The 24,205-nt window shown below is 41.7% G+C and overlaps 1 protein-coding gene and 1 pseudogene across 2 annotated transcripts in view; one reads left to right on the top strand and one right to left on the bottom strand.

Moving 5' to 3' along the window:
* Positions 1-8,312: 8,312 nt before the first annotated feature.
* Positions 8,313-15,663, bottom strand: LOC308430923 (small ribosomal subunit protein eS6-like; annotated as a pseudogene). Its single transcript has 2 exons — positions 15,659-15,663; positions 8,313-8,869 (listed from the first exon to the last, which is right to left on the bottom strand). The product of its transcript is annotated as a small ribosomal subunit protein eS6-like (transcript).
* Positions 15,664-19,111: 3,448 nt separating this feature from the next.
* Positions 19,112-24,205, top strand: part of LOC308430922 (beta-galactosidase-1-like protein 2) — a gene marked incomplete at both ends in the record, with an annotated part of 30,047 nt that continues 24,953 nt past the window's right edge. The window contains 2 exons of the mRNA XM_080930196.1: positions 19,112-19,203; positions 19,698-19,895. Coding sequence (XP_080786322.1) covers positions 19,112-19,203; positions 19,698-19,895 — 290 coding nt within the window. The remainder of the gene's footprint in view (positions 19,204-19,697; positions 19,896-24,205) is intronic.

The raw sequence follows: 24,205 nt of genomic DNA, 5'->3' as shown, positions 1-24,205 counted from the left end.
CTGGCTTCTGGTTTCTACCTGTGCCCGAGCTGACTATGTGCTACAGCTTTCGATACCCAGACTCTGCTGGAGAGAGCTGGTCCCCCAGATGTGCTGAAACACCTGAGAGCACAGGTAAAACCACCACTTCTGCTCTGAGTGTCCTGCCTGGAGCCCTCAGGACATAGGAACTGTGGAGCAGTCTGGGACAGGATCCTTCTGGCTCTGCATGAGCCAGACCTACTGCCAGAGCACTCTGTACCCAGACCCCGCTGGAAAGAGCCGGTCCCATAGAACTGCTGACACACCTGAGAGCAAAGGTAAGACCACCACTGCTGCTCTGAGGGACCCACCTGGACGACATGGGAATCAAGAAGCAGTTTGGATCCTTTCAATCTCCTCTGTGCCCTATGCTGACCCTGTGAAACTGATCCTGCTGTGAGAGAGCAGGACCCCCCAGTAGTACTGACACACAGGTTTACAGGACGGTCAAGACACTGTCAGAATCAGTAAGACCAGCTAACACAAGAGATAAGCAGATGTCAAAAGGCTAACCTAAACAACAGAAACCAAGGACACTTGGTATCATCAGAACCCAGTTACCCCACCACAGCAAGTTCTGGATATCACAACATACCAGAAAAGCAAGATTCTGATTTAAAATCACAACTCATGATGATGTTAGAGGACTTTAAGAAGGTCATAAATGACTCCATTAAAGAATTACAGGGCAACACAGGTAAAGAGGTAGAAGCCCTTAAAGAGGAAACACAAAAATCAACAAAACAGATATAGGGATTGAACAAAACCATTCAGGATCTAAAAATGGAAATTGAAATAATAAACCACAAAAGGAGACAACCCTGGAGATAGGAAACCTAGGAAAGAGATTAGAAGTCTAAACAAGCATCACCAACAAAATACAAAAGATAGAAGAAAGACTCTCAGGGGCAGAAGATACCATAGAAAACACTGACACAACAGTCCAAGAAAATGCAAAGTACAAAAAGCTGCTAACCCAAAACATACAGGAAATCTGGGACACAATGAGAAGATCAAACTTAAGAATGATAGGCATAGAATACAGTGAAGATTCCCAAAAAATGCCAGTAAGTATCTTCAAATATAGGAGAAAACCTTCTAATGAAAGAGATGACCATAAACATTCAAGAAGCCTACAAAACTCCAAATAAATTAGACCAGAAATTTGTCCTGTCATATAATAGTCAAAACACCAAATGCACAAAACAAAGAAAGAATATTAAAAGCAGTAAAGAGGGAAAAGTCAAGTAACGTATAAAGGCAGACCTATCAGAATCACACTAGACTTCTCAACAGAGACTATAAAATCTAGGTATTGGACAACTGTCATTCTAGGAAAACAAAAATACCACCCCAGGCTACTATATTCAGCAAAACTCACAATTAACATAAATGATGATACCAAGATATTCCATTACAAAAACAAATTTACACATTATCTTTCCATAAAACCAGTCCTACAAAGGAAAATAGATGGAAAACTCCAACACAAAGAGGAAAACTACATCCTAGAAAAAGACAGTAATCTTTTCTCAACAAACCCCAAAGAGGACAGCCACACAAACATAATTCAACCTTTAACAACAAAAATAACAGGAAACAACAATCTTTGGTCCCTAATATCTCTCAACCCCAATGGACTCAATTCTCCAATAAAAAGACATAGACTAACAGACTGGATAAGTAAAGAGGACCCAACATTTTGCTGCATACAGGAAACACACTTCAGTGACAAAGACAGACATTACCTCAATGTAAAAAGCTGGAAAAAAAATTCCAAGCAAATTGTCCCAAGAAACAAACTAGAGTAGCAATTCTAATATCGAATAAAATCAACTTTCAACCAAAAGTTATCAAAAAATATAAGGAAGAACACTTTATACTCCTCAAAGGAAAAATCCATCAAGATGAAATCTCAGTTCTGAATATCAATGCTTCAAATGCAAGGGCACTTACATTTATAAAAGGAACCTTACTAAAGCTCAAAGAACACAATGCACCTCACATAATAACAGTGGGAGACTTCAACATCCCACTCTCGTTGATGGGCAGCTCATGGAAACAGAAACTAAACAGAGACTCAGTGAAACTAAAGTTATGAACCAAATGCATTTAACAAATATCTATAGATTTTTTATTCTGAAATAAAATAGTATACTTTCTCAGCACTTTGTGGTACCTTCTTTAAAATCGGTCACACAAAAGGGCCTCAACAGATACATGAAGATGGAAATAATCCCCATGCATCCAATCAGATCAGCATGGACTAAAACCGGTCTTCAATAACAACAAAAAAAGACAGAAAGTTCACATACACTTGGAAGCTAAACAATGCTCTACTCAATGATAGTTTGGTCAAGGAAGAAATAAAGAAAGAAATTAAAGACTTTTTATAATTCAATGAAAATAAAGGCACAATATACCCAAACGTATGGGAAATAAGGAAAACAGTGCTAAGAGAAAAACTCATAGCTCTGAGTACCTCCAAAAAGAGGTGCTAGTATATGCTGTCTCCAGCTTCTTTTTAGCTTTTAGGGTCTCTGTTGAGAAATATGGTGTAATTCTGGTAGGTCTGCCTTTATATGTTTTGTTTTGTTTTGTTTTCTTACCGTTTTCCCTTACTGCTTTTAATATTCTTTCTTTGTTTTGTGCGTTTGGTGTTTTGACTATTATGTGACAGGACAAATTTCTTTTCTTGTCTAATATATTTGGAATTTTGTAGGTTTTTTGAATGTTTATGATCATCTCTTTCATCAGGAAGGTTTTCTATAATTTTGTTGAAGATACTTACTGTCTCTTTAAGTTGGGAATCTTCACTGTATTCTATGCCTGTCACCCTTAGGTTTGATCTTCTCATTGTGTCCTGGATTTTCTCAATATTTTGGGTTAGCAGCTTTTTGAATTTTGCATTGTTTTTTACTATTGTGTCAATGTTTTCCATGAGATTCTCTATGCTATCTTTTGTATTCTGTTGGTGATGCTTGCATTTAGACTCCTAATTTCTTTCCTAGGTCTTCTGTCTCCCGGATTGTCTCCCTTTGTGATTTCTTCATTATTTCTATTTTCATTTTTAGGTCCTGGATGATTTTGTTCAATCTCTTCACTTGTTTAGTAGTTCTATAATTCTTTAAGAGATTTTTGTGTTTCCTTTTTGAAGGCTTCTACCTGTTTACCTATGTTCTGATGTATTTATTTAATGGAGTTATTTATGTCCTTCTTAAAGTCCTCTAACATCATCATGAGTTGTGATTTTAAATCAGACTCTTGCTTTTCTGGTGTGTTGTGGTATCCAGGACTTGCTGTAGTGGGAGAACTGGGTTCTGATGATGCCAAGCAGCCTTAGTTTCTGTTGCTTAGGCTCTTGAGCTTGCCTCTTGCCATCTGGTTATCTCTGATGTTAGTTGGTCTTGCTGTCTCTGACTGGGCCTGTCCCTCCTGTGAGCCTGTGAACCTGTCATCTTAGGTGTGTCAGCACTCCTGGGAGACAGCTCCTTCTGCAGGCAAATGGGTCTGGAGAGCAGTACCACAGGGTTAACTCCTGGGTGCAGATGGAGAGTGAAAGGATCCTGTCTTCAATCACTCTGTGGTTGCTGACCCCTGTGGTCCTGTGGCAGATTCCTCTTTGGGTAGTTATTGGAGAAAAAATGTTTGTCTCACCCGTGGACTTAGGAATACAGCACTCCTGGGAGACCAGCTCTTTCCAGGTGGGATTTGGGTCCAGAGAGCTGTTCCACAAGGTTAGCCAAAGGGTGCAGATGGAGAGCGTAAGGAGATGATGGATTCTTTTTCTAAAAAGGCAGTTCAAAGTGAAACAGTGAGGATGTGCTGGGTGTATGTCCAAGAACAACAGGAGAAAGGAGAGGACCCAGAGCCTCTAGAAAACCCCCAACCTACAGTGTTTTAAGAGGGCTCCAGGATCTGCATCTTACTTTAGAAAAAAACGTACCTACAGTGTGTTTAGTAGATGCCTAGGTCTGGATCTCACTTCCAGGCCAAGTAAGCTGTTTGCTTGCTTCAACAAAGCTGCCACTTTCTCTGAATATGTCTTGTATTTTTCCCTGGCATTAAGTTCTGTGTCTATCCACAGCCTGAGCCCGACACCCTCCTAGACAACCATCAGTACTCCTATTCCAACCCCAAGTCCAGGACTTCATTCTTTTTATGGAAGAATAGCATCCTATTGTATAAACATATTATATTTCTTTATTGTTTGTTTAGTTATAGATGTTAAGTTTGTTTTTACATTTTAGTTATTACAAATAATGTCATATGACATCTTCATATTCTTCATGTACTTCTATGAATATATATTTTCGTTTTTTGAGTGTATCTAGAAGTACAGTTACTGCACTATTGGTAACTTTAATTTTTCAAATTTTAAGAACAGTCAAGATACTCTCCACCATCTATGGCAGCATTTTATAGCCTCATCAGGATGGATAGGCACTGAGCATCTGTCTCTAGATCATTCACTTCCTAAAAACAAACCCACATGTGTATGTCTCGACTTCTGAAGCACTGAAAATGCTTCATGGCCTGAGAGCTCTGACAATTGACCACTATTGCCTTTCATAAGGTGTGGAACAGTTGTTTCCTTTGAATTAGAACATTCCTTCCAGGAGGAAGAAGGGAGGTTCATGAGACTCAGGAAGTAAGCCAATTTCACCAATCTTGGGAAGATGAAGTTTGTTAGATTCACTAGGATGCATGCCTGCACAACGTTACAGAAGCAAAAGAGAACATTTGAGGAGAGCCTGGCCTGACACACTTGTCTGGATCTGCTGTGAAGATTCTGAGGCCCATCTAGCTGCCTGCCTGCCTGCAGCTCCAGGATTGCAGCTTTCATGAGACATCCCCCATGTCTATTTGTTGATACAGCTGCTTTCAGGTCATCTCTGCTCCTAAAACTAACCCCTGTCCTATATTCCTCTTAATAACCCTAATAAAAACTCATTAGTTCACCAAGCTGGACTTTAGTGCAGTCATTATTTTGGTCTGAGGCAAGTAGTTGTGTATGTTTCATCTCCCTCACGAAGAGTCTCTTACACAACATAAAATCAGGCATGTTATCTTCATGTGAAATTTTACAGTAAAGCATATTTTATATTAAATATTAATTTTAACATTTTTTTATTTAACAGTATTATTAAGACTTAAGGGATTGTTTCAGGCTAAGGGAAGACAAATTGGTTCAAAGTTCAGTTTTCTAAATGACACCTTTGTTGCCAAAGTGAGTCCTTGATGGTTATGTGCATGGACCTGAAAGCTGTACTTTTTCATGTATGTCTCAAGGGTTTTCTGCTTGCTATTTTTCCTCCTCCTTCAGGAGGGCTCCATCTTCATGAAATGAGAGAGCCTGTGGTGTATACCAGTTGCTGGACACTGATCTAAATATCATCTCTTTGTCGGGGCAGCTGTTAAAAACAAATAGGCAAGAGTCTCTGGAATCTTGGTAATCTTTTTGTTGAAAGCAGCAAGCTGAAACCTGGGAATGGTGCAAACATCTGTCTTCTCAAGAATTGGGAATTAGAGACTGTAGGATCAGGAGCTCAAGGTAAGGATATCCACAGCTACACAAAACTTTATCTCAGAACAAAACAAAAATAAATGACAAGCCACAGTACTTGGGAGTGCTGAAGATGATTAAAAGAGAACATTTTAATAAATATTAAAAATATTTAATAAAGATTAAAAGGGAATATTTTAGATAAGAGACCCTGGGCTAGATTTAGGATGGGTAAGGGTTAGTCATAAGATTTAAGAATTTCTTAATGGTGACCACATGTTTTTCTCTTGTGATGTGGAAATGGGGGGTTGTATAGCAATGTTTTATGTTATACACAAACTGGTTTCAAAGTTTTAGTTGCAATTCATAACCATTTGTTGAACAATGCATATGAAAAAAATGTTTTCATCTATTCTGATGTGGGAAGGGAGGCTGGCTAAGGACTACAAAGAAGCTTAAAATATGGTTCCTTTCATTGAAGAGCAAATCCCTTCCAGTTTTTATCACTAAAGATTAGTCAAACAAGCAAAAACATGGAGTCTGTTTTGTGTTGGTCAACTACTCTTCAGTATGACGCCTGCTCTGGAGTGTGTAACTCCATGAAGAAAACTTATTTTTCCCTCTCCTAGCAGCTTAAAAGTTTCTTAGTTAGGGGTAGGAATTTGTGCAACTTTCTCCTCTTTCCCTTCCTCCTTTTTCTTTTCCTCCTCTTCCTCCTCCTCCCCCTTCTCCATGCTTGAAGTTTTATCTTACTTGACTTATATGCCCTCTGAGTTCACACGAGTCTTAACCCTGCTATATCAGGAAAACAATATTTTCGTAGTGTTATCCACCCTCTTCATGTGCCTCCTCTTCCGCATGGCTTCCTGAGCCTTGAAGGGAGGGGTTTGATGAGGGCATCCTTCTCAAGGATCAGCACTCCGAGGTCTCCCACTCTCTGCACATAATCCCCTTGTGGATCTCTGTAATCTTCATCTACTGCAAGGAAAAGCTCCTTTGATGAGGACTGAGTGAAACACTGACTTCTAGGACTACCAGAATGTTATTGGGAGTCATTTTTTATGTTTACTTAGTAGAATAATGGAGTAGATTTCCCTGTCGGTCTGTGACTAGGTCTGTTTTTTAGACACTTTAGCAGTATCAGGTATGGGGTTCCATCTCATGGAGTAGGCCTTGATTTCAAGGTTGTATATATCTTCAAATTCTTTCTATAAAGTCACTACACCAAAGCCATATACTTGTTTATCCTTTTACTTGGTGATATAAGAATTTCCGGAAGGGAGGGATCTCATGAAGATCTCAGGAGCCTTAGCACATTTTTTCTTGGAAGAGGGAATGTACATTAAGCCTCAGCTCTTGAAGATCTGATGCAAGTCAGTCCAAATGCTTCAAGTCAAAGACCAGGTTCAACTTGAAGAAAGGAGCCATACAGAGTAGCATGGTAGCTGTTTTAGTCAGGGTTTTATTGCTATGAAGAGATACCATGACCATGACAACTGTTATAAAGGAAAACATTTAATTAGGGCTCACTTACAGTTTCAGAGGTTTAGTCATTCTCATCATGGTGGGGAGTGTGGTGTTGGAACTGAAGTTACAGATAGTTGTAAGCTGCTGTATGGGTCCTGGGTATTGATCCTGTGTCCTCTGGAAGAACAGCCATTGCTCTTAATCTATGAGCCATCTTTCAAGCTTCTTTTTCTTTCTTTAAGACATGGTCACATATGCTAGATTCTGGTCACATACCTTATTTTACAACCCATCTTATCCTGGAATTCCTGATCCTTCTGCCTCCACTTCTGGAGTCATGGAATTACAATATGTACCACACCCAGCACAGTGCCACTTGTGTGTGTGTGTGTGTGTGTGTGTGTATCTCTGAACCACATATATACCTGACTTAGCCCCACTGTATGAGGGTTATAGATGTCAGACCAGACATTAAATTTGTAGGTTATACCAGCAAGATTTTCAGACAAGTTTAGGGCTTTCTCTGTGTCATGTGCCCCTAGGGCACTAAGAAGAGCATGGGCGAACATAACAACTTGAGTCTCTCTTGACCTGATGTCCACTTTCAATCCTCAAATTCACTTCTGAGAGAAAACCTGAGTACAAATTGTTCTCTTGCTATTGTTCCAACGAGGAAGTATTGTTTGTTTTACCACAGAACTGCTTTTGATAACTTGTTTCATTTTTCTCTTTTAAAATATTATCTGGGCCATAGTGGTGCATGCCTTTGGCCTCAGAACTTGGGAGGTAGAAGCTGTCAGATCTCTTGAGTTCAAGGCCTGCCTGCTCATCGAGCAAGTTCCAGAACACTTAGGGTTACACAGAGAAAACTTGTCTCAGAAAAACACAGCAATAAAATCCTAAAACCTATTATTATTAAGTTTTATTTCAGATTCTGTATGTAAATTCTTTCAGGTAAATATTTTCAGAAGGTCGTTGTTGATGTTTACTGTTGTTTTGTTTTGTGTTGCTTTTACATAGCGTCTCACTATGTAGCCCTAGCTGGCAGAATTCAGAGATATGCCTGCCTCTGCCTCCCAAATTTGGGATTCAACTCGCACCACCACCTCACACATATTTCATTCAGTTTTTAATAAGGCTGTAGGGTTCATTCCCAAGACCACTCTTGACCTCTGCAGTCAGAACGTTTCCCTGTGTGTCCTAGTAACTATCCACAGATGTCAAAACATTGTTCAGACACCTATATTTATTTATTTTCAAGGTATGATTATTTGTTACTCTTAAAAGACTTTGTTTTGGCTGAACTCAGAAGTAGAAGTCACCCTTCACCCCAAGAGGACAGCCTACATCTCTTGGCAATCTGTTCCCGGAACTTTTCTTTGGCTTCCTTCTTTCTCTTGGCAAAAAGTTTTGTGTCTTCTTCAGTCTCTTTGTTCTTCTTAGAATGTTGTTTATTCAGAGCAATACACCTGCATTTGTGTTGCAGGACACACAGAATAACAAGACACTGAATCTTGGGTGCTTTGGTCCCGGATTTTTTACCCTCTTTGTTTAAGGGATTTCTAACAACATATTGGCAGACATCATCTTCTTAAAGAGATTAAAAAGCTTTCAGATTCTACTAGTTCTTTTAGGTCCCAACCAACAAGGTACAGTATCTGTCAGTCGAGGAATACCCGCCCTTCTTTTTTACAATAACCAGGTTTACACTCAGATTGGCATCCGCAATGCGTCTATAAAAGACTTGCACTTCTTCTCTCCAGTACTCGCTGGTCTATTACAAGAATGCCCCCTACTCAACAGCAGGCTCACTCTCCATGGGTCAAAAGGCCTTGCTTCATGGGAAAACCTTGTTTGTCATTCCTACCACCGATTCTGACACACACACACACACACACACACACACACACACACACTATATATATATATATATATATATATATATATATAGCCTGACAAAACCAGAGGTGGATGTTTAAAGTCAACCATTGGACTGAACATGGGGTCCCTAATGGAGGAGTTAGAGAAAGGACTAAAGGAGTTGAATGGGTTTGTAACCCATAGGAAGACCATCAATATCAACCAACCAGATTCCCCAGAGCTCTCAGGGATCAAGCCACCAACCAGAGTATTTCGGAAGTGACCCATGGCTCCAGCTATATATGTAGCAGAGGCTGGCCTTCTCAGGCATCAATGGGAAGAGAGGCCCTTGGTTCTGTGAAGGATTGATGCTCCAATGTGGGGAAATGCCAGGTCAGCAGGGTGGGAAGAAGTGGGGGAAGCACTCTTATAGAAGCAGGAGGAGGTAGGATGGGATAGGAAGCTTCCAGAGGGAAAACCAGGAAAGGGGGAAACATTCGAAATGTAAGTAAAGAAAATATCCAAAGAAAGAAAGAAAGATGAACAATAAATAAAAGTCATGAGGCTCGTTCTGTGTCCAATTATGTGTCCAATTGAGAAGGTGCTGTGAGGTGCTGAGAAGAAGGTGTATTCTTTTGTTTTAGGATGATATGTTCTATAGATATCTATTAATTCCAGTTGGTTTATAGCCTCTGTTAGTTTTACAGTGTCCTTGTTCAGTTACTGTTTCCATGATCTGTCCATTGGTAAGAGTGGGGTATTAAAGTCTCCCACTATTATTGTGTGGGGTGAAATGTATTTTTTGAGCTTTAGTAGGGTTTCTTTTATGAATATGGGTGCTTTTGTATTTGGAGCATATATGTTAAGGATTGAGAGTTCCTCCTGACAGATTTCCCCTGTAATGAGTAAAACGTGTCCTTCCTTATCTTTTTGATAACTTTTGGTTGAAAATTTACTTCATTCGATATTAGAATGGCCACTCCAGCTTGCTTCTTGGGGCCATTTGCTTGGAAGGTTTTTTCCCAACCTTTTATTCTGAGATAGTGTCTGTCTTTGTCTCTGAGATGAGTTTCCTGTATGCAGCAAAATGCTGGATTTTGTTTATGTATCCAGTCTGATAGCCTATATCTTTTTATTGGGAGTTGAGTCCATTTATGTTAATAGATATCAAGGAATAGTGGTTGCTGTCTCCTGCTATTGTTGCTTTGGTAGGTTGAATTGTGCCTGTGTGTCTTTCTTCTTTTGGTTTTCTTGCTTAGAAGTTTTCTTGTTTTTACTACGAGGTGTATTGGGTTTTCCACCTATAATTCATTGTAGTGCTGGTTGTGGTCATATATTGTGTGAATTTAGTTTTGTCTTGGAATATCTTCGTCTCATCATCTATGGTGATTGATAGTTTAGCTGGGTATAGCAGCTTGGGCTGGCACTTGTGCTCTCTCATTGTCCGCATGATGTCTGTCCAGGTTCTTCTAGCTTTCATAGTCTCTGTTGAGAAATCGGGTGTGATTCTGATTGGTCTGCCTTTATATGTTACCTGACCTTTTTCCCTTACTGCTTTTAGTATTCTTTCTTTGCTTTGGGCACTTGGTGTTTTGACTATTATGTGTCAGGAGGAGTTTCTTTTCTGGTCCAACCTATTTGGAGTCCTGTAGGCTTCTTTTATGCTCATGGTCATCTCATTTTTAAGGGTAGGGAAGTTTTCTTCCAGGATTTTGTTGAAGATATTTACTGTATCTCTTAGTTGATATTCTTCGCCCTCTTCTATTCCTATTATCCTTAGGTTTGGTCTTCTCATTGTGTCCTGGATCTCCTGCATATTTTGGGTTAGGAGCTTTTTGGTTTTTGAATCTTCTCTGACTGTTTTGTCTATGTTTTCAATGTTGTCTTCGGCCCCCGAGATTCTCTCTTCCATCTCTTGTAGTCTGTTGGAAATGCTTGCATCTATGATTCCTGATTTCTTTTTTAGGATTTCTACCTCTAGGATTGTCTCTTTTAGTGTTTTCTTTATTGTGTCCATTTCCGTTTTAAATTCCTTCTTCCATTCCTTCATCTCTTTGGTTCTGTTTTCTTCTAGTTCTTTGAGTTCTTTGAGTGTTTTTCTTGTTTCTTCTTTAAAAGCTTCTAATTCTTTATGCTTTTCCTCCCGTTCGTGTTTAAGGATATCTATCATCATCTTGAGGTAGGATTTCGTGTCTGAGTCTTCTTTTTCTGGAGTGTTTGGCATTCAGCTGTTTGTTTTAATAGGAGAGCTGGATTCTAGTGCTGCCCAGGTTGTCTTGGTTTCCCTGGGATATGTTCTTTCGTTCCTCTTGCCATCTTGTTGTCAGTGATTGGTTCTTGCCTTTCGCTTATACCTGGCCTACGTCCCTGGATCTCCGCTGTTCCTGGTGGCGGATGTTCCGAGTGCCTGTTGTGCACCCCGGAAGCCACCGACTGGGAACAGAGGGCCTGATGCTGCCAGGTTCCTGGATCCCTGGATCAAGCTCGGTGGGCAGGCGCACACTTTCTGCGTGCTCCCTGGAGGTCTCTTTGCCCCCTGGCTAGTCGGAATCCGTTCTCACCAGGTTCTCGCCAGTCCGTGGGCAGCTTCTCTCCACCCTCACCCAGACTCCAGTTAGTGGAAGTTGCTTAGTCTTAACTTTTATGCAAGTGCCATGTATGGGTTGGTGAGCAGGCATCTTGCTGGATTGTTAGATGATAACCTTCAGAGTACCAGCTGCCTTTTCTTGAGTTAAGAACTACAATGGGTCATTATAGTTAGGCTCCGACTGTTTGTATAAGATGCCACAAGGCACTGGAGTCAGGCTCTAAGCATTCAGAATCTGGACGTTAAAGCACTGGGATGTTTGCCTTCATCTTTGGCCTTTGGTCTACACTGAGGCTTAGCTCACAAGGAGACTGGATCTAACACGTCCATGAGCCATTTTGCCATCTTGAACTATCTTGTTTGTGATGCTTTCTAGAAAGGGCTGTATAATTCCTTGGTAGATGAGATTACTAATTTTCAAAAATCTCACACACAGGAAAATCAGATTTCTTTCCTCCTCCTCCCTGTCTTTTTGGATAAAGTTCCATGTACCCCTCAGTGCCTAGTTTCTATGGTGCTGAGCACCTTAGCTAGGAAGTTGTGAGCAAGTGCTCTACGCTTGAGCTTCATCCCCAGCCTTAACATAGAGATATTTATAATAGGCTATACACATAAATGATTTGTGTACTGAAGAAAATATATTGAGGATTGAATGGCAGTATCTAGATACCAATATTTGTATGAACTAAAACATAAGCAGAAATGTAAAGTTTTCAATTACCTGTTTAGAGATAGGAAAAATGGAAATAGGCTGAGCATTCCTATTGAGAAACTAGGACGGGGGGGGGGGGGAGCTGTAAATTCAAATAATGAAAGAAACGATAAGCCGAAATCTAGAAAATTACTTAGCATGTTAGTAAATTGGAGATTATAAAAGTACAGGAGAAAGGGATCAGTAAAATAAGCGATTCTCAAAATTAAAGCCCATAATGCTTGCTCCTCGGAAATAGAAGTGTTTCTCTAGTTCGGTTTCCCTTAAGATGGTTACGATGCCATAACGAAGTGTATGGCCAGAAGCAACTGAAGTAGACCCAGACTTCTGCTCACCCTGTCCCAATACAGTAAAGAAGCTCTGAGGTGAGCTTGTGGAGGCCACTGAAAAAGAGACCTTCAAACAGATTTACTGGCTATGTAGGCAATCTCTGAACTATAGGAAACACCTAGCCTTAGAGGCAAGAAAACCTTTCAAGCTGGGCAGTGGTGTTTTTCAGCCAGGCTCTCAGTGACTTCCACTCCTCTGCGGCCAATGTGCTCTACTTGGGAAAGCTAGGGTGCTGCAGTGTACTGAGGAGTCTCTCCCAGCAGACTCCCCTTCCCGGGCATCAAGGAGAAGAGGTCTCTGGTTCTTGGGTTGAAAAAAGGCCGTGCAGTCGGGGGACTATTAGCCAGATCCCTTTCCCCACACGGAGGCAGCACCTTATTCCTTCCCACTCTTTGATGGAACACTTTAATCTTTGCGAGTCCCAATCCTGACTACTGAGTGATATTTCCAACTCCCCGTGTTTGGGCAGAAATGTTCTGCTTTGTCTGCTTGCCTTTGTTTGGGATGGACTCTTGCCGTGTTTACCAAGGACTTCAGTTGTTCTGGGCGAGAGAGCTGTGCGGACCTCTGATTGGAAGCTATCGGTGTAGCTGATGTTTGGTGAAACTGACTGCATGGCTGCTCGCAGTTTCTTTTCCTGGCTTGCAATTCTAACTAGAACAAATATTATCGTTCATCTTTACTTTCATTCTCGGTCCGTACAGATCCGAAAGGTGCTTGTGTGCGTTGGTTGTGGAATGCTGAGTCCTTTTTCCTTCTTCTCTGTTCCCACACCAGTCTGCCCAACAGGCTATTTACTCCTATAGCATCAGTTGCTACAGAAAGTGCAGCCCAATTTTTCATTCTTTTAAGCAATACACTATCTTAATTGACCTGCCCCCTCCCCCATTGCTGTTCTCTCTGGAACCTAATTTAGGGGTTTCTCCCTCACTGTAATTAAACTGCCTTTAAAATACATTCAATGCTCCAGTCTTAGCTGACTCACAGATAATAAAATACTTAATATCTGGCTACCTCCACCATCACTCCCACTCCCCACCTCGTCCCACAAGCAGGGATAGACTCTAGAACCCAGTGCATGCTAGACCCTAGTTACATCCTCTACTTTGGAGCAAACTCCACATCCTTAAACGTTTTCCTTCAGGTGACTTTGAGGGCACCATCCTCAACTGATTATCTTCCTTTTTAGGGTCCCTGATTCTCAGGTTCTATTGCTGTTTTGTTTTGTTGGTCTGTATGTCTGTCTGTCTGTCTGTCTGTTTCTTGAGTTTTTCTTTGGGAGATTAGTTTCATACTTTAGTGATTCTCCTGCCTCAGCCTCACAAGAACATTACCAAGCACACACAGTCCTTGCTTTATCATCATTATTAATTTAGTATCCTGGGTCTCAGTCTTGGAAATGTGGATCCTCTCCATCACCATTTACTCTTAGAAACTCTTTGAAAACAGTTTTACATTTATGGATACTACTTTCGTGACTTACAAGTTCAAGTCTCAGTCCCACCCCCATTGCACACAGCTTGTTTTGTAAGTCTCATAGGCACGTTCAACTTCACATAAAAGAAAACCAAAAAAAAAAAAAAAAAAAAAAAAAAAAATCAAAAAGAAACAAAAAACAAGCAAAAAAAAAATCAACAACAAAGACAACAACAAAAACCCCAAAAGCTTAAGTTCCTACAGTCATTCCTACTTAACCAATGAAAACTCAATTTTCCTACTTCTCCCAAGGGAAAAAAGAGGCCTCGGAGTCATCCTTTAACTCCACAATCATATCCAACCAATTAGTAAATCTGTTGTGTCTCTACCTCTGTGACATTTCTGCTACTCCCACACTGTCTAGTCCAATCCCTCATGAAGTCACATCTTATTGCTAGAAAATCTTGTTTCCTTCTGACTTGGCCCCTGGCATTTTAGATTATGTTAATATACAACTTAGATCTTGTCATCCTTGGGACCAAATCCTCCGATGCTGACCCAGAGCAAAAATTAAAGCCCTTCTTTTGATCCTCCAGATTTTACATTATTTAGCCTTCGCATTAACCTCTCTGATCTGCCTGCCCACAGTTTCCTAAGTTTTCCTCATGCCTCTGTGACTTTCTTCAAGTCATCACGGTGTTCCTGCCTCCAGCCTTTGTTCCTGTAGCCCTCTTTGAGGTGACTCTCCTGCTTTAGAATGACTCAGGTCTTTACTTCTCTTGTGAGAGACCCTTCTTGACTCCCTGCTTAAAACACTGTATTTTGACCCCATTCTCTCTCTCTTCTTCCCACTCTTCCTGTTTTGTATCTCCCTAAAGTGCCTATTATCTGGTAACACAGTATCCGTTTTGAAGTTGTGGTCTCTATTAAGTTTTTACTGCACTAGAATGGAAACTCCATAGGCACATATTTTTGTCAACACTGTGGGGACCCTGTGCATTACCAGAATCCCTAAGAGTACTTAGCATAATGGGCTCTTCATAAACTTTACTAAGAGCACGAAGAAGCAATGTTATTTTGATGAGACATGAATGAACCTATGAGTTTGAAACTGTGTCTGGCAAGCACTAGGCTCTTGGATGTAGTTGATCCAGTATATAAGGATCGGTGGAATGAAATAATCCAAAAACACACAGAGTTGGCAATTTAGTATATTAGTAGATGGTAAACACTCTTTTCTAAATGCGGAATTAAATTTTATAGTAATCTGCTAGTCACTTGTAGACAAATAAATAAATAAAAAAGGATTCACCTACATTGCTAACTGGTATCTTAGGGGACCAGGCATCTACAGAGTTTCCGACATAGTAAGTAACTAAACTGTAACAGGACCTACAGCCAATATCACTATGTAAATATGAAGGATGACCATAAAGCAGCAGCAGGCCAATGGAACGGAACAGACACAGTGACTAACTGGAGAGAAGAAAGTCAGTGGGAAATGGGGAAACTGAAAAAACTCTTTAAAAACTAAACAGGAAATACAAATGGCCAATAATAAATATATAAATTGCTTTAATACAGCTCAGCTTCAACACACATTTCAGCTTTAAATAGTTATTAAAGTTTCAGCAATATTTTTTCGCTATGTAAATTGTCTCTTCTGTAATGCGTCCTTTTTTTTATTAATGTATTTGTTTACCATATATCCTGACCACAGCTTCCCTTCCTTCCTCGCCTCTCAGACCCTCTCTCTCACCTCATCTTCCCCCAACCCAAACCCACCTTCTTTTTACCTCAGAGAAGGGGAGGCCTCCTATGGATATCAAACTGCCTTGTCAGCAATATTTTTTTAAATTGGATATTTTATGTATTTACATTTCAAACATTATCGCCTTTCCCGGTTCCCCCCTCTCCCATCCCCCTTACCCCTGCTTCTATGAGGATGTTTCCCCCTTCCATCCACTGTCAGCAATATTTTTATTATTTCTTTATTTTGGTACTTTTGAGACTTGATTTCACTGTGTAGGCCTGGTTATAGTGTGTGACTCCTCACTGCTTGTAAGTAAAGGTATCTTTATTTTAATAGTGTCTGTCAATCAGTTTGCCAATGTAAATAGTCACGTGACTTATTCCATGTGTCACAAGGTTTTCGAATATTGAAATGTAAAGTGATGTGAAGATGTGCAAACCGGCACATGTCTGCCATCCTTGGAGGCTAGCCTAGGCTGCATTTGAAAGCCCAGGAAAGGGCCACAATAAAACAACAACAAAAAGTGATGTGGGTTATTTAATATGATAAGAGTGTTGTAAAGGAAGGAAAGGAGGGAGAACGGAACACTCGCAGGATGCTGAGAAGCAGGTTTGGGAGCTGAGGGGAATCACAACTGTATCAGTGTTTAGGATCCTGGCTACGGGATGTCTGATGCTAGTGAGTCGAAAGGTCCATGATGAAGTGTAAGAAGGTGCCTGATTTCAAAGGGCTATCGTCACGGGTGGAGCTATCAGCAGGAGTAACACCAGGCAATAGAGGTGGACAATCACTGTAACAGTCAGAGACAGTACCCGTGTCTGTGTTTTTCCAGGCTGCGAGAGCATGAGTGAGCACGGAGTCCTTCGTGGCCCATCTCAGTGAAAAAAGGAGAGATTACCAGTAAAAGCGGAAGTACGGAACATAAAGGTTATGTGTGAAGGCAAGTAGGAAAAAATTGATGGGGGAAATAGGAGTTAAAATCATAGGTACAGCCCAGCGTGCTGACCCATCCCTTTAACCCTAGCACTCTGGAGGCAGGTGCTGGCAGATCTCTGTGAGTTTGAGGTCAGAGCTAGTTTCTGGACAGCCAGGGCTGAAGAAAGCCTCTCTTACAAAAAACCACTATAAGAAATCACAGTTGTAAATTAAGGAATTGACAGATTAGGTAAAACTGCTTTAGTTGAGTGTGTTTCCCATGGAGGTTTTATCCTGGTGCACTTCGAGAAAAGTGCAAGAACAGAGAGAGTTTCTGAAAAGAAGAGAGAGAGAGAGAAAGAGAGAGAGAGAGAGAGAGAGAGAGAGAGAGAGAGAGAGAGAGAGAGAGAGAGAGAGAGAGAATCTGAAAAGCAAGCCTAGAAAAGAGTTTGTTTTTTTTTTAACTGTGCAATAAGTCTTCAGTTAGACAATTCTGAGGAAAAACTTATTAATCTTGGTGCTTCACTCAATGTCAAACTTTCAACAGTTTAGTAGTAAAACCAAAGGAAAGTCTAGTAAGAACTACAGTGAAGGAGGAGGTGGCCTGGAACTTTCAGTCTGACTCAGGAGAGGTCAACCACGAGGACACCGCCGGCCTCTGTGGGAAGTTAGTCTGCTGATGGATTGAGGTCACAGCCTCCCCCCCCCCCGCTCTTTTCTAAGTAAATCTGCAATAAAGAGACGTTTCCCTTTCTTTGGCGACTGGACAGAATATAAATAATGTTGGCAGAATTGGAAACACAGCTTTCCTCCACCCACGACGTCCTGGGCCCACAGGCCGAGAGAAGGGCATCAACCACAGGTGTCTGGTTACCTGGGTTCAGCTGCTCTGGCCGGGACACGAGGCTGCAGTCTCTGCAGTGCTTGGGAAAGGCTGACAGTGACTAGCTTCGAGAAGACACCAGTCTAGTAAAGCATCAGCATCTCCTCCTTGAGGTCTTTGATACTCTGCGGGTCTTCCAGGGAGGGCCTGTGTGCTGAGAACGTCTTGTGTGAAGGGCGGGAGTCCGGGTGCTGGCTTGTGGTTTTTCCGCACGAGCCGAGCCACCGTGGCAGTGCAGGTTCGACCAGGACGAGGTGATGCTTTAGGGCCAGGCTCTGGGAATACTGCTTGGTGCCAGTGGCCTTTGCAACAGCTAAGGCTCACAGCCAAGGTCAGCCTGATGAGCTGGCCAGTTGACCCCAGATGAGTGTCCTCTGGTCTGTACGAGGCTCAGCAGTGTCTGGGCTCATCTGCACAATGTCTGTGAGCTCTTATGTCCCTGGCCTCTGCAGGCAGGATGCATGCCTCTGCTGGGGGTTTCCTCGGTGTCCGACTGAGGATTCTGCTCCGGGCTCTCCTTCAGAGTCTCTGGAAGTTTTGTTCTGTGTCTCCTCTTCTCCCTGGAAACTTTTCCAGAGAGTCCTCTATCCTTTCTTACCACACCAAACCCTGCCCTGTGTACTGCCCAAACCTCCTCACAGTTCTTTCTCTTGTTTGTTTGCTTGTTTAATGTTTGGTTGCTTTTTAAAAGAATCTTCCTGTGGTTTACCCATTCACATTTCTGCCTAGTTGTAGATGTTTTACTAATGGTAACGACTTAGCATTTGCTCAAAAATATGTGTAGTAGTGGTGCTGGTGTTGATCTGAATGTAGAAGAGTGATTACTACAGGTAGTCTCCCTCTCCCTTTCCCTCCTCCCCCACCCTCTCACTCTCTCTCTCTCTCTCTCTCTCTGTGTGCATGTATGAATAAAAAGGACGTTGGATTTGAAACACTATTCTGCTTTGATTTAGGAATAGATATATAATAAGCTCATTAATTAATTAAATTATGTTTAAACTTTTCTTTTAGATAAGTAGAACCTCAAGTATTTTCACTAGAAAACGGTTGAGCCCAGTCACGCACTGTTGCGGGTGCTGGAAAGAGCAGGTTCATACTCTGCTAAAAAGGTTCAGTCCACCCAGGACGCACTAGCTCTTGATGCATTTGCCCCAGAATGAATGCCATAAAGACATCAACAGGCCATAGAGACAAAAGACGTATTCTGGCAATGTATGGGTTGATCCCCAACAGTAGCAGACCAACGAAAAAACCGAATTGGAGATAAAGAATTGATTCCCTCTGTGACTACATTCCACCTCTGCTAAGCAGGACACCATTTGGATTCGCTCCTCAGCAGTGGAAGCTTCTCAGAGGCTACGCTCCACTGTATTAAAACCATCATTTGACTGGATCCTGAGCCACATCCACATATATATGGTGCCTGAAATCCCGGCTATGTAGCAAGCTATTGCTATGAAGCTCTTCCTCCTCCATTAAGCAGCCATGACTTCACTATGCTGTCATGATTCCCAGTGGTGCAAAGCCAGGAATGAATTCTGCCATCCCCATAGGCCACCCTCTCCCTTCCCACCCTTCTCCAGGGAAGGCCCGTTTCAGTTCCTAGGTTTTCCCCAACCCCCAACCCCTATTTCTGACCTCTCTGTTCTGTCTCATTTAGCATGTGGACCTTCCTGAGGAGACCTGAATGCATTCTGTGTCTGTCTTCAGCCTTATGTGCGATGGCTCTGTTCAGCAATAAGCAGTTGCCCAGGTTTGTTTTCGGGCCACTGCAGAAGTATACCTGGGGCCCTCCCAAGAAAAGGCTCAAAACAGTCCCTGTGTGTGCACTTGCATGTTTGTGTGCATGTGCTGTGGCACATGTATGGAGGTCAGAGAACAATTTCAGATGTTAGCCCTTGACTTCCACCTTGTTTGAGACAGGGTCTCTCTTGTTCACTACAGCTACCATGGATTCTACTCTCTGCCTCCCATTTTCCTCTAAGGGTGCTGGGATTATACATGCATTATTTCATTTGATGTGTCTGGATTCTGGGAATCTGCAAGCACTTTACACATTGAGACATGTCCCTAGCTCCTTTCTACTCCTTTCCCTCACCTCCTCTTCTTTCTTCTCTTTTCTTTAGAAACAGGGTGGATTTTTATTTTTTTTAAATCCCAGGCTGACCTTGAACTCTTCATTTTTCCTGAGCCTTGCTGATCACCCATCCTGTGCTCTAGAAATCATAAGCCTTCTTGTTCTTGCAGGCTTAATCAATCTCACTTGACCCCCTTGTTGCTGATAACCCGAAAGGTGGGTCTGAAAGTCAACGACTCACAATTCACACTGGAAGGTTTTCCTTTCCGGATCATATCCGGCACTATAGACTACTTCCGGATACCTAGGCAGTCATGGAGACTCAGTTTGCGGAAGATGCAAGCCTGCGGCTTCAACACTCTTACCACGTGAGTGTTTGCTTCTTCCCATCTTTGTTTCAATGATTTTCCAGCTGAGACTTCATTTGAACAGTCTTTTTATATTACCATTATTAAGAAAGATATTTGTTAGCCAACTTATGAGTCAGGGTTTTCTAAAGGAGCAGAAATATATATTCACATATTTTTATATATAGGACTTATTAGAGTGGCTTGCTGTAGTTCAACAATGGTTGTTTTCTGATAAAAAAAAAAACCCAAGGATCTGGTAATTGGTCAGTCTGTGAGACCGGATGTTTCAGCAGCCCCGACCTGATGATGGAGTTCCCGGGGAGAACTGGAGAGCTACTGGTCTTCAGTGTACATTGGAATCCTGGAAGAAGTAGGTTCTAATATGAGCCAAGATAAACTTGCCAGTGAGAGTGAAGGCAAGCAGGCAAAAATGAAAAGCTTCCTTGATCCATGTCATTCTTCTGTGGGATGCTACCAGAGAAGGTGATGCAGAGTTTGTTCCCAGATGATCCAGGTTTAGGGCTAGTCTTCTGTCTTCAGATCATCCACATTGAGTTGGGTCTTTCTGCCTTGGACGATGCACTTAAGAAGTTCCTTCATAGGCCTTCCAGGTGCCTGAGTTTTAATTAATTCCAAATGCAATCAAATTGACAACCAAGATTAGTCATCACATCAGGCTTGTAACATTGGTCTACAATCTCAATATTTAGGAGGTAGAGGCAGGAAGATTGTTCAAGGCCAGCCTTGTTTACATAAAAAAAAAAAAATTGAAACTGCCTAAGCTTTATAAGATTTGTTTAAAACACAAACAATTCCCCCACATAGACAATCAAACACCAACATAACAACTAACCAGAAAGGTATATGTTATGCTTGTCTTGCCTTGAGTATTTTACAGCATGAAATAGATTTGAATGATTCTATCCTCCATGTGAAGGTTGAGAGTGTTGTTGGGAAATTCACCAGAGGAGACTGCTCAGACATGAGTAGAAGCCAACAGAAATCTTTGTTAGCGGGTAGCAACTAGCGCTGGGTGACTGGGGTCCAACTGTATCCCTGAGTAATATAATGTACTCAGTGTAAGCTTTTAAAAAAAGATTTATTTATTTATCTATTATATATAAGTACACTCTAGCTGTCTTCAGACACACCAGAAGAGGGCATTAGATCCCATTACAGATGGTTGTGAGCCACCATGTGGTTGCTGGGATTTGGACTCAGGATCTCTGGAAGAGCAGTCAGTGCTCTTAACCACTGAGCCATCTCTCCAGCCTTCAATGTAAGCTTTTAAGCACAAAGATTATATTCTGGGTTAACATACTTTAGTTAACAAGAACAGTTAGCCAGAAGCAAAACTATGGAAGCCAAAAAGCAAGCTTAGTTTGAGACTTTCCCAGAACTAGATGGATTGTGATGGGTTAAGCCTCTGCTTTAGTTTTGGCAGGTAGTGCTTATGTGCTGAGTTTACAGCCTGAATCCTGCTTTTGCATGGAGTCAGTTGTGCTGAGGTCTGGGAGCCTGTGAAAAAGGGTAGGCTGGAGGTGGGACACTCTCCCTGAGCTTTTATTGAGAACAGAATGTTCTGAGTACACATCAAATGTCAGTGTCTCCCTTCCCAGTAGGAAGCAGAAGGGAATGTTCTTTAGCTCTTCTCAGAGAGAATCTAGGCATCTGGAGTAGCTAAACGCCATGAAAAAAAATGTGGGGATACCACCCCACAAGTCTTTCCCTACTGCAGAGTTTCTAAACCACCAGGATAATCTGTGCTGAATCCCACAGCTCATGAGCTGCAACCTGAACATTCTTAAGCAATGGCTCCTGGTAGGCTGTGGTCCTCTATATCCACTGTGACAGTCAAGCTTCTCTGGGAAAGCGCAATCAGCAGGCAAAAAGAGTGATTATGAACTGCTCATGAAGCTATGGGGTTGAGAAGTCCCCAGTGCTCTAGTTCGAAGGATAGAAACTCTGGACAGCAGGGAGAGAACTTACATTGGTGTCTTGAGGCTTAAGGACAAGATGTCTGATGGTAAAAGTTCCAGTTCAAAAGCAGGTGCAGTCAAAACCCAAAAAGGAAAGCCGAGAGTGGGGATGCACACCTGTGAATCTCACACTTAGGAGGCTGAGTCAGGAGGATTACAAGTTTGAGGCCAGTCTGGGTTACATACTGAAACCCTGTCACAAAACAAACGAAACTCAAGAACAAAACCGAAAGATTGTTTTGTAGACACACCCACCCAGATGCCACATACGGTTTATTTTGTTAACAAATTCACATGGAATTCCACGGAGAATCACAGTATGGTGTTTGGATGTGAGTTATTTGCAGTTCATAGATGTTATAAATAGTGCAGCCATGAGTGACCTATGTGCCGTGTGTGTGTGTGTGTGTGTGTGTGTGTGTGTATGGACTCAACAGATTTGCACATGTTCTCACCTAAATGTCAGTCTATTTTGCAAAATTTCCAAAAGGACAGTGAATGAAGTAAATCTATACAGTTGAGAAAGCTCTTCTCTCATTCATATCTGGAGAACTTTCATCTCCACATACTGTGTCCTTGTTACATCGTGATTCTCCATTCTCATCTAGTTTCTGGTGACCTGTGATCTATTCTCTGCCTCCACACACTTGGTTATTCAGGATGCTCAGATTAGTGTTACCAGGCAACCTCTATCCTCTCATGTCTGTCATCTTTCACTTGGCACCATGCCTTCATGGTTCTTCCATGTAGCAGCATGTGTCAAAATCTCATTCTTGTTTTAGTCAGAATAATACACCACCATCTATTTGTTTAAGTGTCTATATTTTTGAGTCAGGGTCTCTCTGTATAACCCTGGCTGTCCTGGAACTTGCTCTGTAGACCAGGTTAACCTCAAATATAGAGATACACCTTTACCTCCCAAGCGATAGGTCTAAAAGCGTGAGCCACCACACCCAGGTTTTTCATTATACCTTAAAGCTCACTTTATTCTAGGTGTCAACTCTCCTGTTTGTTCCAACTTTTCATTCCTTTTTCTTAATTGTTTCCAGAATATCTTTCATTTCTCTCTCTCTCTCTCTCTCTCTCTCTCTCTCTCTCTCTCTCTCTCTCTCTCTCACACACACACACATACACACACCCCCCCACACACACGCATGCACGCACATTTACTTTGAGATAGGGTCTTGCTAAATTGCTAGAACCATCCTTGAACTCTACCAGAACCAATCGGAACTTTCCACCCTCCTGCCTCATCACTCTTAGGTGGAATTAAATACATGCCACCAGGATTATTATTATTATTATTATTATTATTATTATTATTATTATTATTATTATTATTATTATTATTATTATTGACAGGCTCTCACCACAAGAGTTAGGCTGTCCTAAAACCTGTGAGTCTCTTCTTTCAGCCTCAGAAGTGATGGTATTACAGCATGTGCCATCACATCTAACTGTGTTTGTTAGGTTTTTTTTAGCTTGAGAGTTGTTCTTTTTAAAATTTTTATTGCATATTTTAGGTATTTACATTTCAAATGTTATCCCCTTCTTCCCTTCTATCGCCCCCTTCCCCTGTTTCTATGAAGATGCTCCCACTCCTACCTCATCACCCTGGCCTTCCTCTACCCTGGGGAAAGGAGCCTTCATAAGACCAAGGGTCTCTCCTCCTACTGATGCCAGACAATGCCATCCCCTGCTACATATGCTGCTGGAGCCATGGGTCCCTCCATGTGTACTCATTGGTTGGTGGTTTAGTCCCTGGGAGCTCTGGGGGGTCTGGTTGGTTGATATTGTTGCTCTTCCTATGGGGTTGCAAACCTATTCAACTCCTTCAGACCTTTCTCTAGCTCCTCCATTGGGGTCCCTGTGCTCAGTCTGATGGTTAGCTGCAAGCATCCTCATCTGTATCAGTCAGGCTCTGGCAGAACCTCTGAGGAGGCATCCATATCAGGCTCCTGACAGTAAGCACTTGTTGGCATCAGCATTAGTGACTGGGTTTGGTGGCTGCATATGGGATGGATCCCCAGGTGAGGCAGTCTCTACATGGCCTTTTCTTCAGTCCCTGCTCTACTCTTTGTTCCTGTATTTCCTCATGTGAGTGTTTTGTTCTCCCTTCTAAGAAGGACTGAAGCATCCACATCTTTTTTACACAAGTCTTGCTGTCTAGCCAACTGACCTAAAACGTGTAATCCTCCTGCTTCAGCCTCCTCAGTGTTAGGGATACATATGTGCACAGTAGAGGCTTCTCTATTGATACATGAAACTTTCTCTCAGGAGAGAAGCTTGCTTTTCTGTTGAAGATGGAGGAATAGATGAAGCTCATGATGTGGGGCGGTTCTTACTTTT

This window comes from Micromys minutus, assembly GCF_963924665.1.
Source record: "Micromys minutus genome assembly, chromosome: 16".
Classification (NCBI taxonomy): Eukaryota; Metazoa; Chordata; class Mammalia; order Rodentia; family Muridae; genus Micromys; species Micromys minutus.
Note: the sequence above shows the minus strand (reverse complement) of the source record. Positions and strands in the feature narration are given on the sequence as shown.